Source organism: Mauremys reevesii, linkage group 21 (assembly GCF_016161935.1).
Source record: "Mauremys reevesii isolate NIE-2019 linkage group 21, ASM1616193v1, whole genome shotgun sequence".
NCBI classification, from domain to species: Eukaryota; Metazoa; Chordata; order Testudines; family Geoemydidae; genus Mauremys; species Mauremys reevesii.
This window is the reverse complement of record NC_052643.1, coordinates 5,613,440-5,637,639: the sequence shown is the minus strand read 5'-3', so window position 1 is coordinate 5,637,639 and position 24,200 is coordinate 5,613,440. Positions and strand designations below refer to the sequence as shown.

The window sequence follows — 24,200 nt, the reverse complement described above, 5'->3', positions numbered from 1 at the left end:
TATTGCAGCAGAGTTTAAATTTACTAATCCATGTCTAGTAAAATTATAGCAGTTTCCTCCTTTCTCCTTGTCCCCTTTTAATCCCCTCTGTTAACACTTCTTCGGACTAAGCCTTTGAAGTCTGTGGGAGTTGAGGGCACTGAGCAGTTTGCGGGATCAGGCCCCAGGTTGTTAGCATGACTGTTTTATGTTTTAGAGAATCTTACTGGAAAATCTTCTTGGGGTTAATGTTTTTGGAGAGGTCCCATCTTGTGCTTTCCAAGGGGTTTTGGAAAGTTAACTAGAATGTTCGGAGCTTTTAAGTTCGCTTACATCCTGCCAGCCCTTTCGTGGATATCTTGTAGGTTACAGTCTCTGTTTCTTTGAAGGTGCTGCTAAAACTGTTCAGCTACTGTGTGAAAGTGAAAGTGAACCGTCAGCAGCTGGTCAAACCTGAGATGAACACTTTGAATGTCATGCTGGGAACTCTGAATCTGGTAAGGAGGAATTCTGGCCTACAGTGGATTTTGGTACCCTTGGCTCACCTTTTGCTGGATGGTAAATCATACCCAAAGCCAACAGTGTAGTTTGATGGTGGCATCAAGAACACAAATTCGGAGTTAGTACAGAGACCGTACCTTTGGGTGATTAGCTGCATTATCTGGAGAGTAGCATTCCAGGTAACACAACTTTTTATCCACACCTTAGCTGAGATCACATTCGTGTCCTTCCTCAGTAATGAACAGGATCCTCTTGCACAAATTTACCAGGACTTCTGAAAATTTTTCATCTGCTCAGTTGTATTTAAGATACCCAAAATTTCAGTCATACGTGCCTCATAGCAACCAAAAGAGAGCTTAAATATCCTCTCAGTGCTAGTCTAAGCTAAGGACTATCAACCCTATTTTCCCTCTGTCATCTATTAGTGATAGCAGTTGGTGCTGTAGTGACTAATGTCATCTTCTGTGCAGGCGCTGGTAGCTGAGCAGGAGAGCAAGGACAGTGGCGGAGCAGCTGTGGCAGAGCAGGTGCTTAGTATCATGGAGATCATATTGGATGAGTCTAATGCAGAACCACTGAGTGAGGACAAGGTGAGTGTTTATTCTGGGTGCCATGGAGAGGGAAATACTGACTGGAATCCAAGGCTTTTAAATGTCTTGTTCAGTGGTTCAGACCTTCCGCGGGCTGTAAAGGAGTCTAAGCTGTGCCATCAAACACGATAATACTTGGCAGATTCAGTGTTGGTAAAGATTGTGTTGGGGACAGAAGAAGGAAGTGCAACATTGAACCAAAAGTGTTGTAAGATTCCTACCAAACTCTTTTGCTTTGGGTCAGAGTGGCTGGATCAGCTGACATGGAAAGAGGTGAATCTGCCTTGTCCTTTAGAGTGCCTTTTTATGAACTCTGAAACCACACTCAGTTTTCTGAATAACTGGCAATGTGAACTATGTGGTTACACCAGAAACACTGAGAAATGGGGCTTCTCTCCCTCCCCTGAGGGTACCATTAGCCCAGTGGATCTGGTTGAACTACTATTGCGTGAGTCAGACCTCCTTTGGGCTAGGGTTAAATTGTTTCGACATGAGAACATTTTAACAGCAGTTGCAGAAAGCCAGGTATTGATTAGATGGGTTGATACAGCTGTTCCATTAGACACCTGGAAATGTGCTAAAAATGCAGTTTCTCCGTGACCACGAGACTTCTACTTTTGCTGTCTTTGTTCTTTATCACGCTGTCTTACTGAGATCCAGAAGCTCTGATTTCCTCCGGATAGGGAACAGTCAGTAAACCACTGGAATAGGAGGATTTTCCTGAAGCCTATCGATTAATCCTGAGCATAAATCGTTCTCCTTTTTGCAGGGTAACCTCCTCCTTACCGGTGACAAGGATCAGCTGGTAATGCTGCTGGATCAGATTAACAGCACTTTTGTCCGCTCCAATCCCAGTGTTTTGCAAGGCCTGTTACGCATCATCCCTTATCTGTCCTTTGGGGAAATGGAGAAAATGCAGATCCTGGTTGATCGATTCAAGCCCTACTGTAACTTTGACAAGTACGTTTTGTCATGTCAGCAAAGAGCACCAATTAAATAAAAATTCTTAATAAATCAGCATCCTTGATGCTCCCGTTAGTCTAATGGATATTTGCAGGAGAAGAGGAGTCTGGTTGGCGGGTGGGAGTTCTGAAGAGCTTATCTGGGCTGATGTGTTTTTGTTACTCTGCAGAGTGAACCATTATATCTGCTGGGTTCTTAGGGGAGAGCCCTAAATTCACTGCTGTTTCCTCTCCCCGCTCAGGTATGATGAGGAACACAGTGGAGATGATAAAGTTTTCCTGGACTGTTTCTGTAAAATAGCAGCTGGCATAAAGAATAACAGCAACGGGCATCAGCTGAAAGATCTCATCCTCCAGAAAGGGATTACACAGAATGCACTCGACTACATGAAAAAGCATATCCCCAGTGCAAAGAAGTAAGGGCAACTTTGTGGTGTGTTGTGTGGTAATCCTTATTTCATCATCACCAAATGGAATGGTCTTCCAAGGAGAGGGTCAGGACTTCCATCCCTGGAAAGATTTAGACTCTGAATCCCTGGTGAATGAACTCTTGAGGGGACAGAACTACAGTGGTGGCATGTGTGGATTAAATGACCTAAAGTCTCTATCAGCTCTAAGCATGGTTACTCAGATGCACCAGTTGGCCTCATTTCCTGGCTGAATCTTATCCACCACCCTGAAACAGAGCGCTCACATTGAGGGTTATCTCATAGGCCTAAAACAAAACCTGAAGCTAACAACTGAATGAGGAGCTGGCTGATAGTGTGTGCAGTGTGGAGGAGGGAGTGTGAATGTCATTTCAGTTACCATATTAAGGTTTTATAAATAAACATCAAAAAGTTAAACTAAGTATTTGAGCTCAGACAAGAGGGAACAAAGTAGCCCTTCTGGTTGTAAGTTTGTGATCTGTTTGTGTGGAGGGGATGAGGGAAGGGTGGCCATCTTTCTTAGAAGCCTGTATAGTGTAAGCTGGCTGTTGGCTGGAAGCTAGATACCTTTTGGTGCTGCCGATTATCTTTCAGCGGCTGTATGTTTTTGCCTTCTCTCTGTAGTTTGGATGCAGACATATGGAAGAAGTTTTTATCTCGTCCAGCACTTCCTTTCATCCTGAGGCTCCTTCGAGGGCTCGCCACACAACACCCTGCCACACAGGTAAGGAGATAGTCTTGGAAACGGATCAGGAAGCAGGTGGCTGGCTTGTATCTGAGAGCTTATATGGTGTCTGTAGCTAGATCAATCTTTTCATAGTAGTACTGTGGTTGAGTTTAGAGAGCAATGTTGTTCTCATACCCAGTTGATCCATTAGTTTAGAAAGAACTATTGGATTAACTATGCCCATTGAAGTAGAGAGAGTCTGACTAAGTACTGTCTGGTTCTCGTAAGCTCAAGATCGTTCTTTACTGTTAAATTTTCCAGTTCCTTTGAAGTGCAAGGTAGAAGTATAGACTATGGCTGTGGTGGGTTTCCCATGGTCTAGGTGTTTTATGGGCTTCACTTCAGTAGCTTATATGACAAACTCCTTTTAGCTCTTGGTTACTCAGTATATGTAGCCTTGGTATGCAGTTTTAGGGCATGATACAGGTGCATTGTGGAAGACTGAGACACCAGTCTTGGGCGCCTGTAGCATTGCAGTGAATTACTCCCCTTAAAACGCTTGTAGTGGCCTAAAGCTCTAACTAGTCAATCAGTGATTGCTGCAGGCTGGGTTAGATGAAATAGTTCGGGTCTTGCTCACACTTTTCCTGAAGAAGCTGCTGTATTTTAATCTCTAACAGGTACTAATAGGCACAGACTCTATTACAAACCTGCACAAATTGGAGCAAGTGTCCAGTGACGAAGGTATTGGGACGTTAGCTGAGAACCTGCTGGAGGCACTAAGGGAACATCCAGAGGTGAACAAGAAGATAGATGCAGCCCGAAAGGAGACACGTGCGGAGAAGAAGCGTATGGCCATGGCAATGAGGCAAAAAGCCTTAGGCACTCTGGGAATGACGGTAATGCCTATCCACAGTAATGGATTCCAATGGTCTATGGTGGATGTCGTATTCCTGTCTTGCTAAAAATGCTAGAAGAATTTTTTTTTTAGTGCAAGACAAATATTGAGTGACCAGAGCTCCAGCCACATGGTCTTTGCATGACTTTTGGAAGAGTGAAGGTCATTTACCTGTCTCAGGGTGGGAAATCCTTTAGCTCTCTGAAGTTTGGGAGCTCCAACTATAGCAGTGTTATGCCTGCAAGAGTCCACTGACCATAATCTTGTCACCTAGTGTTCAGTATGTAACAGCTTTCCATGCGCTGGTGGCTGCCTTTTGTAATATAGAACTGCAGAAATCTCTGAGGTCCAAAAATATTATAAATCTGACTTAATCTTGATTGGTAACGCTCAGGAGCAAGATTGTGGGAGCTTCCCAATTCTGCTCAGACGTCTGTGATAGCTGTACAGCTTGAGCAGCATTCTGTGCTGCAGTGTTCTCTGCTTCCGGTAACTAAGATGCTCTGATATTTAGCAAATATAAATTCCTCACTGGTTTTATTCTCCTAGTATGTTTGACTTGTTCTCTCTTTCAGACGAATGAAAAGGGCCAGGTGGTGACAAAGACTGCACTCCTCAAACAGATGGAAGAGCTGATAGAAGAACCAGGACTGACCTGCTGTATCTGCAGGGAAGGATATAAGTTCCAGGTACAGCAGAACAGCAGCAGGAAAGCCCTAATTTGACATGAGGAAAATGACCAGTGTTCGCCCTTGTGCCTGACAGAGACTTGATGCAGTGACACTGTAGGGCCAGGTGATCTCAGGTTTTGTTCCTGGGGTCAGTAGTTCTCTGCTGAACTTTGGAAATGAGGCTGGTACTCGTTAAATCTCTTCTCTGGCTTCCCCTCACCATCTGCATGAAACTGAGCTGGTTGTCCCTGTACAGCTTAGCTCCTGTGTGTCTAATTCTGAAAGAAAAGGGGGATGAGATGTTTATTTCCAGGAAGGAGTTAGGCTCCTGAAGATCTCGTGTAGGGCCCAGCTTTAGTAACAATCCCTCCTGCACAGGTGCCGTGGAGGGCAATAGTACAAAAATGCAAATACAAAAAACTCTTTGAAACCATAGCTAACCCCTAGTGAAGGGACCCACCTAGGTCATTCACTTACCTTCTTGCAAGTCTTAATAATGGATTTTAATGTTACATATCTTCTGTGGTTTGCTTCTACTTTCAGTATAAAGTGCAGGTTAGAAGTCTCTGCTCTTAGCTGGAGAGATGTAAGCTCAGCAGAACGTAATCTGCACCCATCTCTTCTGCTAGGAGCATGGTTTGCCAAGAGGCTTCTGTCTCCAATTTATAATGTAGTCCTAACTTCTTAATTGTCTCCATGATTCCCCTTCCCAGGTGGGAAACGTGAATTGGGGAGTGGATGCTTGGGAAAAGCTTGTTTGACCCTAATACCTTCCTATAGATATGGGCCAGTTAACTCTTGAATGAGTGGCAAACCACTCAATGCTTGCAGGTGCAAATATTTCATCTCTAAGGGCCTACGTAACTTGCAATATTGCAAAAATGGCAGATTCTGCAATATTAAGCTTCCAACCACAATTTTGAAAGCAGGAGCCCCACCATGGGGGGCTGACAGTAGGAATCCTGGGGCTAAGAGCAGGAGCCTCTGCTGTCAGCCCTGGGCAGTTGACAGTGGGGGGCCCTGCCCCACTCTGTCCCGGACAGCCGACAGCAGAAAATAGCAGAAAAGCAATAATGGACTTTATTACCACAAATAATAAGGTCCATTATTACTCTTCCGCAATTTTCCATGGCTTGCCCGCAACTCATCTGCAATTTTTTGACAATTCCAGTAGGACCTTATTCATCTCTAATAAAGCTTTGGTTTGTTACAGCCTACAAAGGTTCTGGGTATTTACACTTTCACCAAGCGGGTTGCACTTGAAGAATTTGAGAACAAGCCCCGAAAGCAGCAGGGATACAGCACAGTCTCTCATTTCAACATTGTCCATTATGACTGTCATCTTGCAGCTGTGAGGTAAGGTCTGATCAGTCTCTTGGGTCACTGTGCTTGAACTTACCTATCGTGGTGCTTTGTATATGCATTTAATGTCCCTTAAGCATCCAACACAATACAAAATGCAACTCAGCACGAACATGCTTATCCAGAGATCATTGTTCCATCATCCATCCAACAGCTGCTGTCCTCCAAACTTTATTATGGCCTCCTTAGTACGGTAATTTCAAACATTAACTAAAATCAGTGCATGGTTCTGTGAAGTTGGAAAGCACTGTTTATAAAGCATGTTAATGGAACTAAGCAACTACAAAGTGCCACCCTATTCTTTTACTGCTTAGAGTAATAACAAGGAGTCCACTGGCACCGTAAAGACTAACAGATACCCCCTGATGCTTAGAGTAATGGGAGGCAGCGTGGCCAGTGCTGGATTAGAACTCTGAGGTCTGGGTTCTAGTCCCATCTTCGCCATTGGCCTGCTGGGTGATCTTGGGTGATTCATGTTCCCTTTTTGTGCCTCAGTTTCCCTGTCTGTAAAATGGGGAGAATGATACTGACCTCCTTTGTAAGGCATTTTGAGCTCTATGGATGAAGAGCACTGTATAAGATCCAGGAGAGTGGGGTGCTGGTGGTATCAGACAAAAGCTTAAATAATTGTAACCCCTCTGTGCATAACCTCTTTGTCAATACAGACTGGCTCGTGGCCGGGAAGAATGGGAGAGTGCAGCTCTACAAAATGCCAACACCAAGTGCAATGGTCTTCTGCCAGTGTGGGGGCCCCGTGTACCAGAGTCTGCTTTTGCAACCTGCTTAGCAAGGTGAGCATAGAATATTACTCTTAATGGTGGTTTGTATTCAAAATAGATGAGCTGGGGAGTTACTACATGTTAACAAGTTTGACTGTCAGCCCCAAGTGGAGTTTCCAGTGCTGCAAACAACTAGGAGCCATTACTGATCACCAGAGTCTACACCACCCCGTCTATCGGTGACGTTCCAAATTTAAAGTACACATGTAACACATCATGCCGTCTTGCACAGACTGGTAAGGTAGAAGCATGAAAAACAAATCCACCACTAGCTGAGCCTAAAATTATAATCATCATCATAGCAACCCTTAGGGTTAGTAAGCCCTGACTGCTGGCATTGCAGGGTTGGTATCTGTCTCTGCTAAGAAATGCCGCTGGAGATTTTTGTACCTCTCCCCAAAAGAACCCGTCTCCAAGCACTGGTGTGTTAGTGATAGCTGCAACGAAGCTGTACACAGCTCTCTCTGAATTACTGAGTGTTCATTGACCTTTGTGTTTTGGCTCTGTTTTTAATCACTCTAAGGCTTTGTTTGAATCTCCACTCTGCATTGTATTTTTAAGGAAGTTTAGTACTTGCAATTGGGCTGAATTGCTAGCAGTGGAAAGTAAAGGGAGGATAAAGTAGTTTCATCTTCATGCTGATGAAGTTCTCATCCTCTCTACTGAGATTATTAAGAAAGGGTACCAGTTGTGGTGGTGGTTTAGAGGACAAACCTGATTGACACCAACAAGTCAGTTGCATAGATTGCTGTCAGATGGTAAATGATTTTCAGTTTGGCAAACACTGCTGAATTCTAACCACTGAGCTTGAGCGGAAGAAGTCCGTATCCTATTACCAATTCCCTAAGCCATCTAGTCCTGTCCTTTGTATTTGTAATGCTGTGTTAGGTATTAGAATCAGTTGTACCTCTAGTCCATGTCAGCCAAGGAACCACATCCCAGGGCCTTGCAGTGCTGATGCTTATGCTCAGGAAACCCACACTGAAATGGATTTGCCCAAGAGAGATGAAAGAGCTCCCTTTTCTGTGGTGTTAATCCAAGGGGGATGGTATTTGCATTTTAATTCTGAGCTCTGACTTGTTTGCAGTTTTGGAGTCAAATTTTGACCTGCGTTCCCAAAGGAGTGAATATATATGCAATATAATCTATTACTGTTTTTCCCCAGACACAACACATACCTCCAGGAGTGCACAGGGCAGCGGGAACCCACCTACCAGCTCAACGTCCATGACATTAAGCTACTATTTCTCCGTTTCGCTATGGAGCAGTCATTCAGTGTGGACACCGGAGGAGGAGGAAGGGAGAGCAACATACACCTCATACCATATATAATTCACACTGTGCTTTATGTCCTTAACACGTCAGTATCTCTTTGTGTGTCTTAGCTGTCTTTCCTCCTGTTAGTGGCAGGCTGACTCTCCAAGGGCAGGTCTCCAAATGATAAATGGATGCACAGCTACCAGTGGAGTCTCCTGCTGGGTATTGCTGTGGGAGGTGGAAGCCTTAACCAACTTGTTCGGAACAGGGGAAAATGGCAGAGGGAAGGGAGATAAATCTCTTAGCAGTAGTGGTGCAGTTCTGGAGTATTAAATGCTGAACAGTTGCATTCCAAGTTGACACTGGAACAGTGAACAGGAGAAATCTTGATCCTGAACCTAACATGCAGGATGCGTTAGTGCTACAGTGCATACTATCTGGTTTACAAGGGAGGTGGTGATGGGAAAGTTTGGAAACCACATAAAAGGTTTAAAAGGAAATTAAGTAAATCCTTATGGCAGGTTGTTACAGCTGTTTCTCACAGAAAACACAGCAGCTTGTGATCATCTAATTTGGAGACTGATTTAACAAAAGCAAATTCCATTCTGTGTGCAATAATTATCTCTACGTTGGACAAAGTTAAAGGGTTTTCCATTTATTAGAGATTAAAGGGATATTGTCAGGTTGTCAGATTTTTGGTGAAAACCCCCCAGCGATTCCCTCACCTGTGTTTGTGAAAAATGTAAATCTACTTAAATTTTTCACCACTTCCCCTCTTTTTACCTCTGATCTTGGATAACAAACTAGTCTGTTTTGCTTCCAAGCTAGTTCTCAAGCACTAGCACTGTGGTTTGAGTTGCTGATACTTTAGTGAAATGTTTATACGTCTACATGGTCTGCTCCATTGGAATTTAAAAACAAAATAGAAACATTTCTATTGATTTTAGTTTATATAAAAGCTTATTTTTACAAAAGTTAAATTCCAAGCCCCGTTTGAGCTGTCAGTATGTCTAACTGCACACACATGTAGACAGCCAGAATCTAAAGTGTCTCTAAACAAATGGGTTTGAGGTAATATTACATTACAAAGTATGGTGCACAAAAGTAAGGTCCATAGTCGTCCTATTTCAGTAGCAAAGAGCAAAAGAGGTATTAATTGGATAAGGCATCTTAGAAAACCAGTGTTAGAATCTAAGCCCTTTATTCCAGAGTCACTCCAAATCAAATGCAATGGAACCACAGCCTGTCTATCCCTGGAGCAGTCAACACTTGGGCAGTGACACAATTTGTGTATTGCTTTTAATATCTTTTTCTCCACACTCCAGTGTTTTTTTTCCTCAAATTCCCTTGGGAGAAGACAAATTAAGCTAATTATGTAATCATAGCTCTGCTTGGCAGCATTTGAAAGCCCTGCTGTGTTAGTTTGTATAAGAACATGTTATACAGCCTGCTGAAATGATTCTTTTAAAGCAGCGTTTAACAGTCCTGCAGTTGCTGACCAACTAAGATCAGCTGTAGAGTGCAGCCAATGAGAAGTGGACACACCATGGACAACCTACAGACAATTCATATCTGCTGGGGATACTGATTTATCACTCATTTGATTATAGGGGTTTGTTATTAATTTCAAAATGCTGGGTAATACCTAGCAGGCAGCCTCCTTCTCATCAAGTCAGTTTATTGGGTTGTAGCATTTTATGATCGCTGGGTACAGGGCCCACGAATCTCTTAGCTCGGGTTGTCTGTACAGCTGAAGGCTGTGATATAGTTACGTTTTTGATTCCCTCATGAGAGTGGAATACAAAGGAGTGTTCATAAAGTGTATCTTTGTTTCTGATGTTGGTCTATATCTTACCCTTGATTACTATAGGGAGGGATAAATAGCACAAACTGATACAAAGATCTAGCCATGGAAAAATCTATGGTTAAATGGGGTTAAGTGCTGCCTGTGGGATTGGTTATTTTAGCTCTTGTGGCTGGCATCTGATTCTTCCCCCGTACCCCCAAAAGGGAAGGGATTTTTTAATAAACATTGCCCTCTAGTGGAGAGAGAGGGTTGCCTTGGGAACCTTTCTGCTGCTTTGTACTGCTGGAGGGAAAAGCTAGTCTGCAACCACTAAGCGTGTGTTTGGGAAATCTGAGACGAAGGAGACATTCTGGGGGGAAACGGACTCCAGTTAGGAAATAAGATGTTGGTTGGTTGGGTAGTGCTTCTCATACACACACACACACATCTCAAAGTGCTTTATAGCGTACTGAGTTGCACCTAACAGAACACGCTGCCTGGGCTAGTTGTTCACTCTTCCCTTGTATTCCAGAACCCGAGCAACTTCCAGAGAGGAGAAGAACCTTCAGAGTTTTATGGAGCATCCCAAGGAGAAATGGGTGGAGAGTGCCTTTGAGGTGGATGGGCCCCATTACTACACAGTTCTGGCACTACACATCTTGCCCCCAGAGAAGTGGAAAGCCATGCGGGTTGAGATCCTCAGGAGGCTGCTGGTTATTTCACATGCACGTGTGGTGTCACCAGGGGGAGCCAGCAGGTCAGTAATCATCACCGCTTTGCCGCCCTTCCATTGACTCAGAAGCTGCCCAGTGAACTTACTGGTGTTACCTTCCTAGTCGTTTGAGCTGCATAGCAACATGTCTGGTGTAGGGCTGTCAGTTAATCACAGTTAACTCAAGCAATTAACTCAAAACAAATTAACTTGATTAAAAAAATTAATGGCAGTTTTAGCCACACTGTTAAACAGTAATAGAATGCCAATTTTAAATGTATAAATATTTTTGGATGTTTACTATATTTTCAAATATATTGATTTCAGTTGCAACACAGAATACAAAGTGTGCAGTGCTCACTTGATATTTTTTATTACAAATATTTGCACTATAAAAAAATAAACAAAAGAAATGGTATTTTTCAATTCACCTGATACAAGTACTGTAGTGCAATCTCTTTATTGTGGAAGTGCAGTTTAAGCTTAGATTTTTTTTACATAACTGTACTCAAAAACAAAACAATGTAAAACTTTAGAACCTACAAGTCCACTCAGTCCTACTTCTTGTTCAGCCAATTGCTAAGACAAACAAGTTTGTTTACATTTACGTGAGATACTGTTGCCCACTACTTATTTACTGTGTCACCTGAAAGTGAGAACAGGCATTATAGCTGGTGTTGCAAGGTATTTACAGGTCAGATACGCTAATCGTTGGTATGCCCTTTCATGCTTCAACTTTTTGTTTATCTTTTTTTACTATGATTAATTGTGATTAATTTTTTTAATTGTTTGACAGCTCTAGTCTGGTGCTAAACAAAGGAATATTTATTTTTTGGAATAGTCAAGATGAACCTTTTCTAAATATGTTTGTATTTAAATCCATGTGGATGGAGGCAGGCACATACATAATTAAATGCACTCGTTATGATGCATTTATGCACATGGAGTTTCTTCTGCTGTCTTCCCTATGGTCAGAATTGGTCCTAATACCAATAGGTTAGATTAGTACACACAGATTTTTCCCAGGGAGATTGCTTTTAATAGTATAACCTGCTTTACATATTCAATCCCAAAGAATGTATCTATTTCTAGGATGATCTCAATGAGAGGAGAATCAAGTAGGTGAGAAGTGGGAAGTTACAATCAATGAGACAGCATTGTTGCTTTATGCAATAGTGCTGGTTAATTAGTGGGTGGTGTTGGGTGCTGCTAAGAAGGCTGTGTGAAGGAATTAAAAGAAGGTTAGAACTCATCTTTTATTTCCTTCTCTCCTAAAGGAAGCCGTTCAGTTTAACTTGTTGAACTGCAATTTAGGAAGCTGTCAGCTGTAGCTCACTTAACTGACATGGTCCAAACCTATAATAACTATAACCAGAACATGAAAGATTAGGTCAGTGAAGCATTCAAGTGATCCTGACAAGTTTAGAAGGCTCAAAAATTGATCTAACTTTTCTCCTGAAACCACACCACAAAAGCAAATTACGCTTCCTTTAACAACCCCCCCCCCCCAACACACACACACAAGATTAACAATCAAGAATTGTGCAATACTATAACAACAAACGACTGCCTCGGCTTGGTGGAAGAAAAATTGTTTGTTTCCAAGGTGGGGCCGAGAGAATTCAAATTGCAATTTCCAAAGGTGTCATTCTAAATAATAATTCATAATTAAGAATAAAATGATCTATTTTGGGAAATGTCCATTAAGATGACTTATCAGTCATTCTTCCAATGGTCTGTCCCATAATCGCATGCCTGGTAAAAGTCATTTAGGTGCAGCAGCACACAACACAGCAGACATGTAAAGAGTGTGTTTCTGAGTCATTTGAATAGCGTTGAAGCGGTCTTCTAGCCTTGCAGGGACATTAGTCCTCAGTATTGATTTCTTTGTTTCTGTTGTTCATGCTAAACCTACCCTTGATTCATGTCCACTATCCGTTTCTGCTCTGGAGTTCTTGAAAAGTAGGTTACGGGTATGTCTACACTGCCCACGTTACAGCGCAGCCGCGGCAGTGCTGTGACCTGGGCAGTGTAGAGACACTTTATCGCCGGGGGAGAGCTCTCCTGGCGATTTAAAAAACAAAACAATTTCAGAGTATTCAGCTGATTTATACTCAGCCCCTCAGATAGACAAATCTACGGACTTTTTGCTTGAGGGTCCTAGCTGACCTTAGCTGTTGGGATGGAACATGGAGATATGGTGGCCTTTAATTCACTAATGTGATTTTTAAGTTAAAACCAGCACCTTACGTTTTATGCTAAACCCAACTGGAAGCCAGTGCAGATTCTGGAGCATAGTGCGTGTGCTCCATGTGTAGGACAAAGCACAATAAGCAGGCTGCTGCATTCTGCACTAGCTGAAGTTCCTGGGTTCTTTTTTAAGAATAACACCATACGCAGCACAATTGAACAATCTAATCTGGAGGGGACAAAGGCAGGTGTAAGGGGCCAGGATGCAGTCTCCTTTCCAAGTGAAGATGGGGAGAAAAGCACTCTGCTGCTGCTGTTTGTGCATCTAGAAGCAACTGAGGATCTAGTAGGGTCCCTTGATTGCAATCCTTACTAACAAAGGTACAGGCCCCACCCACTCAAGTAAGAGCAAATATCACCTGTGCCGCCTCCTCTGGCTGGTTGTTTCCTCCAGCTGCTCAGGATCACTTTGTTCTGATTACGTTTCAGTCACATATAGGGAAAGCCAACTGGGATCGCTCTATGGGGCTGATGGAATTCATCCCATTGTGTCTCACTGTTGCATATAGTGAGGGCAAAACCAGAAACCCACCATATCCTGCATGAGAGCGTTTGCAAGCCCCTTAAGCCATTGCCCAACAATACCATCCATGTCCAGCCAGAGAACAATTAGGAACCGCTCTAACCCATTCCCATCCAGGAGCTACAAGGGTCACAATTTAATTGTCAAAGGTATCAAAGGACCTGATCCTCAGAGGTGCTGAGCATGTGCATCTCCTATTGACACCCCGATTGAGGCTCAGAGGTTGCTGATAAAGCTAAAAGAATGAGTACAGACAATGAGGCACTTTTGAAAATTTTTGCCTTTAGTCCAATGCCAGGAAGAGATTCGACTGGTGGACCTCATGTGTTAGGTTATTACTGAACCAAGAGTTTTAGCAAGAAAAACCCTATAAACACATGATTCACAGTGTGGATCTGTGTGAAATTGGGTGGGGTGGTAGTGGCAGGATCTTTTGAATTTTTTTCTGTGCTCCTGACTCTAACCTTTGTAAAATATTCATGAGAGAAGTGAGGCTTCCAAACTGCTAATGTCCAACTTGCAGCTGGAAATCCATGCGTAGCTGATGAGCCTGAACCAGCTTACGTTAATGCAAATATAGCAGCTATTGTATTGAGTAGCCATTCCAGATGGCAGCTACATAGACTTAACCCACAAGGGCCTTTTAGTTTTCAATTAAAGGAACAGAGTCCAATTATATCAAAACCATTTAAATAAAAAGAAATTCTGTCTCAACACTATTTGGGAATCCAGAATTAGCCTCACTCTAAGTTGCTCTTCTTCCCGTGGAAATTTAGTCACCTTTACTAATTGGTTTTTCTTTAAATAATTGAGTCTAGCCGCACAAGCAGGCTCCCACCTACAAAGCACATGTTATAAGGAGAGGGAAGGTCTCTGACACACACATGGCTTATAAAACAATCTCAGTGTATGAAGCAAGACCTATACCTTTGGTAGATGTTAGCTGTGTACATAATCTGAGGATGCCTTTTGTCTCTTGCTGATCCACAGCAGTGGCAGATGAACTGGTTGTAAATCTTACAGTACGGGGAGGGAGATGTCTCTAAACTTTAAAGTGACAAACGGGAAGCAATATGTGATGAAATAAGGCAGATGTACCTATACAAATTATGCAAGAAAATTCCAAATCCATTAGGAGTGTTGGCAATACATCCCACCTTGCCAGGGGCTATTGGTGATTAGTTTAATTTTTCCTCTTAGCTAAGACGATCCTTGTCTTTTCCCCCTTCTTCTCCAGTTACTGGAGTGTTGAAGGCAAGCTTAGGAGGACTCTTGGGACAATACTAGAGAGTCAGAGTCTGACCAGAGATGGAAATTTCCACATTCACTGGTGGGTTTTTCTGGGGCCAGGGAGTGTGATGTAATTTGACAGAAATGGAAATACTTCACTGGAGTTTTTCAGCAACACTTCACTACTGAGTACACCCTTGCATGGAATGTGTCTCTTTCTGAGACAGCTAAACGGACACAGTATGGCTACAGCTTGAACCCTGTATTTGGCCACCTCCACAGGCTTCCAGGTGGCTATCCGTCAGTCAAAGTGTTGTGCTAAATGTTCAGGGTCTTTGAAGGACTCAGTTCAACTCTCACTTGTCTGAATGACTTTCTAAAAGTACCTGTAATACCTGCCAGACTACATAACTAGACATTTTTTCTGTGGTCATTTGACAGCACTTTATACACAGTCTCTCTCCCCCCGTGTGGTAAGTCACTCCATGTGTTCTCAACATGTCTGAATCTTTCACAAGTGACAGGAGAATGCCAAAACTTGGTGGGGGACTCGGGCGCAGCTGTAGCGCTGTAAATATAATACATTGAAAACAATTCATTACAAGTTTCAAGTTAAGTGTCATTTTAACTGGCTTAAAACTGACTAGGGTCAGGCCCCTCTGGTGTTAATACACTGCTCTGAAAAAGACTTGTTTGAGTTTTTAAAAGGTGGCAGCTATTCCAGTCAAAACTACAGCTGAGTGTCAGGCTCTTTATCTGTGTAAAGGATGTAGACTGCCTGCTGATAAGGTTCAAGCACAAGTACCATAATTATTCATTGGATCAGAACCACGGAATAAGAGGGGCAGCATGGTTGAGGAGACTGAGCGTTGAACTTGGGGACTGGAGATTGATTAATTCTTTTTCCAGCTCTGCCACTGACTTGCTCTGTGGCTTTGGGTGAGTGTTTCTCCCTCGTGCCCGTTTTCCACTTCTGTAAAAGGGAGTGTTGTTGGCATCCCCGCCTCAGAGTTTAGTTACAGCTTGTAAAGCAGTTTACAAGTGCTAAGAATCACAGTGCACAGAGGTCTAAGCCTAGGCCGGCATGGTAATGCAAATGTTTGTTCCACATGCTAAAGCACAGAACAGTGCTTATTCACAAAACCATTTCCCATGTGTATTATTGATAGGCTTTTGGCTGTTACAGCATTCATGCTATTCATCAAATGAGTTACAAAGCAGAGTAAAGTGATTAACTCAGAGCTTGATTTCATTTTCTTCCCAGACTGACCGATAAAGCAGTGAAGGAGTATTCAGCATATCGCTCTGGCCTTCTCTTCTGGGCCCTAGTAGATCTCATTTACAACATGTTCAAGGTAAGGTCCGTCTGGAATCAAGGTTGTTGGTTTGTTTGGGTTTTTTTTGTTTTTATGGATGCTGTTAAAATCAGTCTGCTCTGTTCCTTTGAAGGGGAGACAAGGCTTTAAATCCCTTCTAAATTTCAATCTCTGCTTGCTCATGGGAACAGGAGGGGGGGTACAATGTCTGTCCACTTGTGATCACCCCTCTTCCCAGCTGTTGTCCATCTGAAGTAGTAAGGTCTTATGATTTACAGCCCCCCCCCACCCCCCGTTTCTCTTCCTGTTTTTTTGTCTTCTGTTCAGGCATTGTTTCCAAGAGCGTCAATTCTGCACTAGAGCAAATGGTTAGAATAGCCTTTGTTGCTGGGGTGGGAAGGAAGTCTTGGCCTTGGACACTGCTTGGGGTGTCTGACCCTGCTCAGAAGGGATAGAGAGGGATTGATAAGACACAGTCTTCTTTTGGAAAGTGTAAAAGCAAAGCCCAGTTAACATGTAGCTCTCTCCCCAAAGAAAGCAGACATTCAATTAGGGTGAGGTGGAGAAGGAAAACTCTCAAGTGCTTTTTAAAACTCTATCCAAGAAGAATAGAAAATCTGAGTATTAGGCACCTTTCCTGTGTGGCATGTTTACAGGAGACAGGAAATCTCAGCCCAAAGGCAAGCCTTCAGAATGAACTAACATTTTTAACATGAGGCATCAGGTTATTGAACTCTGTGTTTTCTAAAGGTTGTAGGCAGAGTTGTTGTAGCCATGTTGGTCCCGGATACTAGAGAGACTTGGTGGGTGAGGGATCATTTTTTATTGGAGCAGCTTCTGATGGTGAATGAGACAAGCTTTCAAGCTGCACAGAGCTCTTCTTCAGGCCTGGGAAAGGTACTCAGAGTGTCACAGCTCTGTGTGACCATGTGTTTAGCTGTGACACTCTGAGTACCTTTCCCAGACCTGAAGAAGAGCTCTGTGCAGCTCGAAACCTTCTCGTTCACCATCAGAAGTTGGTCCAATCAGAGATGTTCCCACACCCACCTTGTCTGTCTGTTTTCTAACGGGTTTATTATTCTACAGGCTAAAACAAACTGACTTGTCCTTTTTCTCCTCCTTGTAGAAGGTGCCTACCAGTAACACAGAGGGAGGCTGGTCCTACTCTCTGGCTGAATTTATCCGACACAATGATATGCCAATACATGAAGCTGCAGACAAGGCCCTGAAAACTTTCCAGGAGGAGTTTATGCCAGTTGAAACCTTTTCTGAATTTTTGGATGTGGCTGGTCAGTATTAACTTTACCTGTTAAAGGTTGTTTTTGTGTAACTCATGACTGGAAATATGTAATTTATGTAACTTGCTTATAGAAATGTGTGTGAGGGGGGTGGGGGAAATGACGGGACCTTAGAGCACCGGGTGCCTCCTAGGTCACTTTGAAAAGCATTTTTTTTGGCGAGTCGTCTGTTTCTCTCTGCAGTCTGCATTCACCTCTGTAGGTATGTGTGGGTGAAATACACTTGTTTCCTAAACATTCATCTTCTGCCATTTTCCCCATCTGCAAAATGGAGATAAATGAGACTTGTCTTTGTAAAGGGCTTTGAGATCCACCAGTGAAGAATGTTGTAGGATATATATGCTGCTGCTGCTTCCACAGCTGAATTTGTAATATGACACAATTATTACAGCAGATGATTCCAGTTTCAAAAGAGGATTGCGGAGGAATTAACAGGAACAGATGAACTTCTAAGCCACGATGTTCCTGTGTTCATTTAAACATAAGGACAAATGAAATGTAAAACATAAGCTATAGGAGGGGAATTGTTTAACACAGAGTGGTCTTCCACAAGGCAGCAGCCAGGGCTTTGGACACCTATTCTATTTTAGGTCTTATCCTTCTGTATTAACAGGGGCATCTTGCTGCTGTTTAAGTTGGTTTATATTTTGTGGGATTCTCCCTAGTTTTTATAAATCTGTAAGTATTCGATAGGGTACTGCTGCCACAGGATCCATATCTCCAGGAAACCAGAGAAACTCACCCACTGAGAAGCTACTGTTAATCATTTTATCCTGCCCAACTCCTGTCCTTACTAGTTAGCAGTCGTTATTACTCATCATCCAGCCTCTTAGCAGAAGATACCACTATCCTCAAATAACTTTTTGACTGCACTATCAGTGCTACCGATGCTCCCCACTCTTCTGCATCTGCTTCTAAATGTATGTGTAGTGCCAATATTTCCTGGCATTTCTACATCACTTCTGTAGGTAGGTTGTGAAGTTAAGCATCAAACTGAACTTGTTACACTTAAAATGAGACTGTGACTGAAATCCCCAGTTTTGATATCAGTGCCAGTCATTGGTGTAACTGCACCATTGCAAACACTTTGTATAGGCAGGATAAACAGCTGTACACTGCAATTTGCCCTGGTAAACTGCACTGTTGCAAATAGCAGCTTTGCTTGTCTACATTAGGGGTTGGCACTGACTGTTCTCTTCAGGCCTTGTGAGTCTGTTAGCCAACTTGATTGACGTGGGTCTGCTATTCTCAGATCTCAGCCTGGCATATATTTGCTTTAAAACAGTATTCGGAGTGGCTGGTCTGTGATGAGTTGTAGCTTCTCTGCCTTCTGAATCCAGCACCAGGTGTCCTGATGGTAAAAGATGCCTGGTGATTCAGAAGAGCAGGCAGCTACTGACTAACTTATCTGTGTGCTATTTTTTCAGGACTATTATCAGAAATCGACGACCCTGACAGCTTCCTCAAGGATCTTTTGAACTCCATTCCCTGAGCACAGAGAAGCAACTTGCGAAGATCAACAGTAGCTTGCCTTCCATTTCTGTGTGTCCCTCCTTGTGCAGTCTTTCCCGCCCCCAAGTAGTGCTGCATTTTTTTATTTTCTACACTTTTTTTTTTTCTTCTTCTTGCAGTGATTTGGCATTTAGGCTTCTTGTTTTATCTGGTACTTCAGTGCTTCTATATAGAAAGCCTTGTGTATTCCAGGCGATCGAAGGAATTTGTACAGACTGAAGAATCCCAGCCAGTGAATCTTAACACTTTTTAGTGTGCACCTCTTTGAAATTAAATAAATTAAACACAACAGGTCAAAGTGGGTTTGACTAGTAATTTAACCAGGCAGTAACAGCCTAAACACCAGGTTCCCTTTTGTCTTGTATCTCCGAGCTCCTTTGTTGTTGCAGTTCACGCGGGTTCAGGGCTGTTTCTCTTTTCAGCCCGTAATGTGGATGAGGAGCGTGTAAAAACCAACAGAGTTGTAGTGCTCAAGGACTCAGTTTGTGAAGCTACATTTACTGACTTATTTTTCGTACAGTATAAAACAGATTTTCTCTTTTTGGGGTGTTCGAGGTCAATGGAATGCAAGGACAGCACGTTATGCTTGATTCTCTCATCGTTATTGTGAAGAGAGGATTGCTTTCACCACTGCAGTGATTTCTCTTAACGCCTTGTGTGTTTCTCCTTTCATTGAGCCTACTGGGATTTAATATTATAAATGATTGATGCATGCTTTGTGTACCGAGGTCTTTCTAGATTCCATTCACTCTAGGGCTGTCTTCAAAACAAGAATGCACAGTAGTGGGTTGGGTAATTTACCATACAGGGAGATCTCACCTATACAGGGGATAGAGTGAAGGAAATAGGACATTTTTGCAATTAAAACCTGTTCCTTAGTATCTGATAAAGTTTTGATTCCTTTGAGAACCATGTGGGAATAGACAAAGTAGGCCTGTCAAGATGGCTGCCAATCCTTTTAATGGTATCGGGCTTGCATTCTGTGGTGTGTACCCTAGCTTGAATCCAGGCATCAGTCTCTTTGAACACAGTTATGCATGCTGGTAACGTCCCTTTGCCATCATCTCTGCTGTCGTGTAACCAGCTTCAGTCTGGTTAACCTGGAATCCAATAAAGCTTTCCCCATCATTCTGTCTCTGTATGAACTTGAATTTCAACGGATCAGACTCAGTCCCATACTTTAGCATTGGGTGACCAGTCAGCAGTAGTTCAGAGACTGAATAACTGAGCAGACCATCTGATGCCGTGATTAGCCTTGGGCATGTATTGATAAGACGACGGGTGGTGGAACACTGCGTTCTCACCCACCTCCAGGGGAGTTGTCTCTGGGTGCTCAGTCCAGTTCCAGTTGTCGGATTAGATTCATGGGGGCAGGGTTGGAGTACAGAATAGCCAACGGAACAGTGGGGTTGTTTACTAAGAATAAATCAAGGCAAAATATCTCAAGAGAAGTGCAAGGGATAAATTAAGCTCTGTCTATCTATAGATCTTCCTTGCTCTATAATAGCAAGGGTGGAGAATGAAGTATTCTAAGGAAGTCTGTCTCAACATAGCTCCCTGTTAACAAGGCTAGTGCAATGTAATAGTTCTGTGCAGTTACGGAGATTAACCGCTGGCGAAGCACTAGACCAGAGATAAGAATCTCCTCTTCTTTGCAAAGCACTTACTTGCAAGGACAGACTTCACAGTCTCAAGTCTGCTTTTACTGTCAAATGTAATACAAAATGCTTAAACCCTCAGAGATAGGAGAACAGCTCCAGCACCGGTATGTTTCAGTACTGCTTCAGATGCCCCCCCGGTTATTGCTGTCAGGAGTCGGATGCTGCTAAAGTTCAATTTCTTGCGAAAGGAAAGGACCTTTCACGCCAGCATAATTAAAGAAATTCATGAGAAGGTGTTTGAGAGTAACTTGTAGAAAGCAAGACTCAGCTTGTATCAAGAACCCAAATCTGTGCTGCTGTTCACGTCAGCTTCTGCTTTCTGTGATTCTAATGTGCCAGTCATCATGGCATCTAAGGAACCAGGTGCAAAAATACTGTCAGTGTTACTACTGCCCACCTCACATTAAAAAGGAGCCTATTTATTAGCTGAGCTCATGATTAAAATGTAACCGCTACAAAACATTGTTTATCATTTGACAGTGCTATGAAGGAAATTAACCACTGCTTGCCATTGCCACATGTCTGGCTGTAATGTTCTCAAAAAGCCATATTTTCCATCCCACTTTTGCCCTCTAGCCATAAATAGAGCCCACCGCCTAATTTCCCGAGCTTCCCATCTGTAAATGGACTAAGGTTTTATTTGTCTGTGTCTTCACTGTATAATGTTTGGCAGACCTTGCCCTGAACAAGGTGTACTCTTCTTGTGGTTTAGCAAAGCTTGGGGGTAAATTGCCAGTGTAAACAGAGTTGGTGCTGTACCTGCTCATTATGTATTTTCACATGGCTCTGTGGTAGACGCATCACGTTTCCTTTTCATCTATGCAGAGTTAGCCCGCCGGGCACTACTGCTGCTTAGAAATAATGCGGCCGTCGTCAAAAAAAATAAAATCTTCGAAATATGTTACCAGCTCCTACCCATTTACATGGCATTTTTCTCTTGTTTTTCCTGCCACATAACAGTAATGCTTGGGATTAAAGGTTGATTCTCTCAGTATTGATCTGTGATAGGCCTTGTCGACACACAAACTTGCACTGGTTTAATTAAAGGTGTGTGTTTAAGGTGATATAGTTAAACGAGACCAAAATCCTCTGACCTTTATTTTGGATTATCTTGATGCAGCTTAAATAGGTTCTTTTGCAATTTAAAGTAAATCGCAATAAACCACTCAACAAAAAAGTATCTATGTAGGATTTTGCACTGGTTTCATTGTATTTTATTTTTAAACCAGAGCAATTTTTGCCATGTGTATAAATCTCAGTGTCCCAGAGGCAGGATTATGACTTGACAGCAGGCGTAGAATCCAGTCTGTGATGAGACATGTCAAATTGTGGGGAAGTCTACAACTAAGATTGATAATTGGTCTGGTCTTTCTTAAATATCTTGGAGGGAGTAACCAGTGTGTTGACCACATCTACAGAGTATAATAAATAGGGAGGGACTGACCACCAGTGAGGAGATAAAAGGAGCTAGAAGATCTAGAAATGTGCAAAAAAAATCAGCTTGGGAAAAATTCTAGCTAACACGTGTAAAGAAAACTAATCTGAAAGACAGTGGTGCTAAAAGACTAATTTGCTTTCCACTGTCACCTAAGTCATGAGTTTGCAGTGCATTGTGGCAGCAGTAATGCCCAATGTAATTTTAGTTACACATGCACCTGACCCAGAGGGCAGGGGCCAGAGCCACTGCTAGGCATAAGCGGACTGTTGCAACTGACTTCACCAAGCCTGTTTCTTCTTGATTGATGACTTGGGACAAGACGTGACGACTGTACAAATGTTAAAGGGGGCCAGACACCAAGAGGAGAGAGGAGTTATTTAGGACAGGAAAGAAGGGCTACAGCGAGGAATAACAGGCTGGAACTAAGAGAATTTAGTCAGAATATCAGGGAGGAAATCCTGATAGTGAAATTGAAGGCTATAGAAGAGTTGTGAAGTGGTGGATGCCCCATTGCTTGGGACATCTAAAATGACTGGATAATACATGAGTCAACGTGTAACAGTGAATAATGCTTCACTGACTGACCTGGGATGAATGTGTGACCTATGAGATCTTCATTTCTGCAGCTATGAGATAAGCACTTCCCCAAAACAAAGATCTGAAATGGTTGCAATCAGACAAGCCAAGCAGATTTGCTTATTATTTAACATTTGTAAATAGTGCCTCACAGCGAGAACAAAGACAGTCCCTACTCCATTAACATCAATATTCTCTTCTTTCACACCTGCTCTACTGGGCAAGCCCCGTTAAACTGAATTAACTTGTTGCTTTTGCTGAAGTTGCAACGCTGGATTTTGCAATTGCAGCAAATGATTCTGTGACTCGTATTAAAACCAAACCATGTGAACAATCAAGAACCTGAAAGTTGCTCATTTGAAAAGACCTAGCAACTTGGTTTCCGGCTGCTAATAGAATGTGACTTTTTATTACTTTGTCTTCATTAGCAATTTTAAGTGGAGCCTCTGTTCATATGCCAGCAGTTTGAGAACTCTAAAAACTTCTTGTTTCTTTCCCTCCTGCCCACCCTTGCAGACAAGGAAACTTTAGAAGTTCTGGAGTTTATAATCAGATCATGACAACACTACACTGATGAGGCTGAAATCCATCAGCTTCTCAAAGGCTCTTCCTCCAACAAAGTTTTCAGCCCTTTTGTGAGTAATTGCTCTGGTACGTTTCTGGTAATGCTGCAGGAGATGAACACAGTGTACAGTGTGCCTAGCAATCGCTCTATCTGGATTTTAGCAGGGATCTCGTCGGCCCAAATCCCCTCCTCTCATGTTAGTGTTTGCACTCTGCATTTGCTCCAGTTGTTATAAACAGCTTTGCTACTTCTGTCATGTTATCTCTATTCCAGAATACTAACCTGATGTTTTGCAAAGAAATTGCACCCTCGACTTCTCGACCTTCCCTTAGCTTAATTGTGGCTCCTTGTGGTCCACAATAGTTTTCTTACACTTACCCTGGACAGTGGTCTGGTGTTCTCTTGTCTTCCTGGAGTCAGACGTGCAGATCTGTTCTCTAGGCTCTGCACACTGAAATTCTCCTTTTTGTTTCTCTGTTGTACCTACACGTTTTTTAGAAAACTCACATTGTGGTGACTAGAAGCACGCACCTTACTGCCACTATATCCTCCCTGCCCCGTTGCACGTTAGTATTTCCTCTTAGAAATGTGCATCCTCCAGTTTCATCTCTCTGTTTTGTCTCACAGTCTAGTTGCCTAGAGTATTTTCAAACAAACACTGAAACTGCTATTGCTGAGCATAAACATATACATCGTGAACTTAAATACCTTACAAAGGTTCTGAGTTTCCAGTGCAATAAAGGCAAAGCATTCATCTTTAATAGACAACAAGTTAAGGGGACTCAGGAGGTGGGGGTTTAAATCCCAGCTATGCCATACAAACTACCTGCTTGGGCAAGTGGCTGACTCTTTGTGCCTCAGTTTCCCGTCTGTAAAATGGGAAAAATAATCCTCCATTTCTGTCTTATCTGTTTAGAATGTAAGCTCTGTGTGTGCCCAGTACCAAGCTCGGTGGGTCCTTTGGGTCTCTAGGCACTACCATAATACAAACAAAATCCCTTTCATCCATAACCATCATCTCTTCCTCCAGTTCCTTAGCTAAAGCTGGGTCACTTTCAAAAAGATGCGCCACCAGCAAAAAGACAAGGAGATAAACGTGAGCCAGCACCCTCAGAGCCATGTGAACACACCTCATGTAGGTGCCTAGCATTTACATGTGTTTATATTGGCAGAAACCTCCCACCAGAGCTTTGCTGGACTGCTTGAAGCAGTTTAACAGCACACCTTGTTCACCACACG

The 24,200-nt window shown here is 42.7% G+C and overlaps 1 protein-coding gene across 7 annotated transcripts in view; it reads left to right on the top strand.

The window, feature by feature from the left end:
* Nucleotides 1-22,948, top strand: part of UBR4 (ubiquitin protein ligase E3 component n-recognin 4) — a 115,126-nt gene extending 92,178 nt beyond the window's left edge. For all 7 annotated transcript variants that reach the window (XM_039509301.1, XM_039509300.1, XM_039509299.1 and 4 more), the window contains 14 exons: nt 369-476; nt 951-1,070; nt 1,840-2,030; nt 2,275-2,448; nt 3,085-3,184; nt 3,808-4,026; nt 4,601-4,714; nt 5,910-6,052; nt 6,724-6,849; nt 8,003-8,197; nt 10,413-10,637; nt 15,860-15,950; nt 17,038-17,200; nt 18,637-22,948. In XM_039509301.1, coding sequence (XP_039365235.1) covers nt 369-476; nt 951-1,070; nt 1,840-2,030; nt 2,275-2,448; nt 3,085-3,184; nt 3,808-4,026; nt 4,601-4,714; nt 5,910-6,052; nt 6,724-6,849; nt 8,003-8,197; nt 10,413-10,637; nt 15,860-15,950; nt 17,038-17,200; nt 18,637-18,701 — 2,034 coding nt within the window. In that variant the 3' untranslated portion in view covers nt 18,702-22,948. The remainder of the gene's footprint in view (nt 1-368; nt 477-950; nt 1,071-1,839; nt 2,031-2,274; nt 2,449-3,084; nt 3,185-3,807; nt 4,027-4,600; nt 4,715-5,909; nt 6,053-6,723; nt 6,850-8,002; nt 8,198-10,412; nt 10,638-15,859; nt 15,951-17,037; nt 17,201-18,636) is intronic.
* The last annotated feature ends 1,252 nt before the right edge of the window (nt 22,949-24,200 follow it).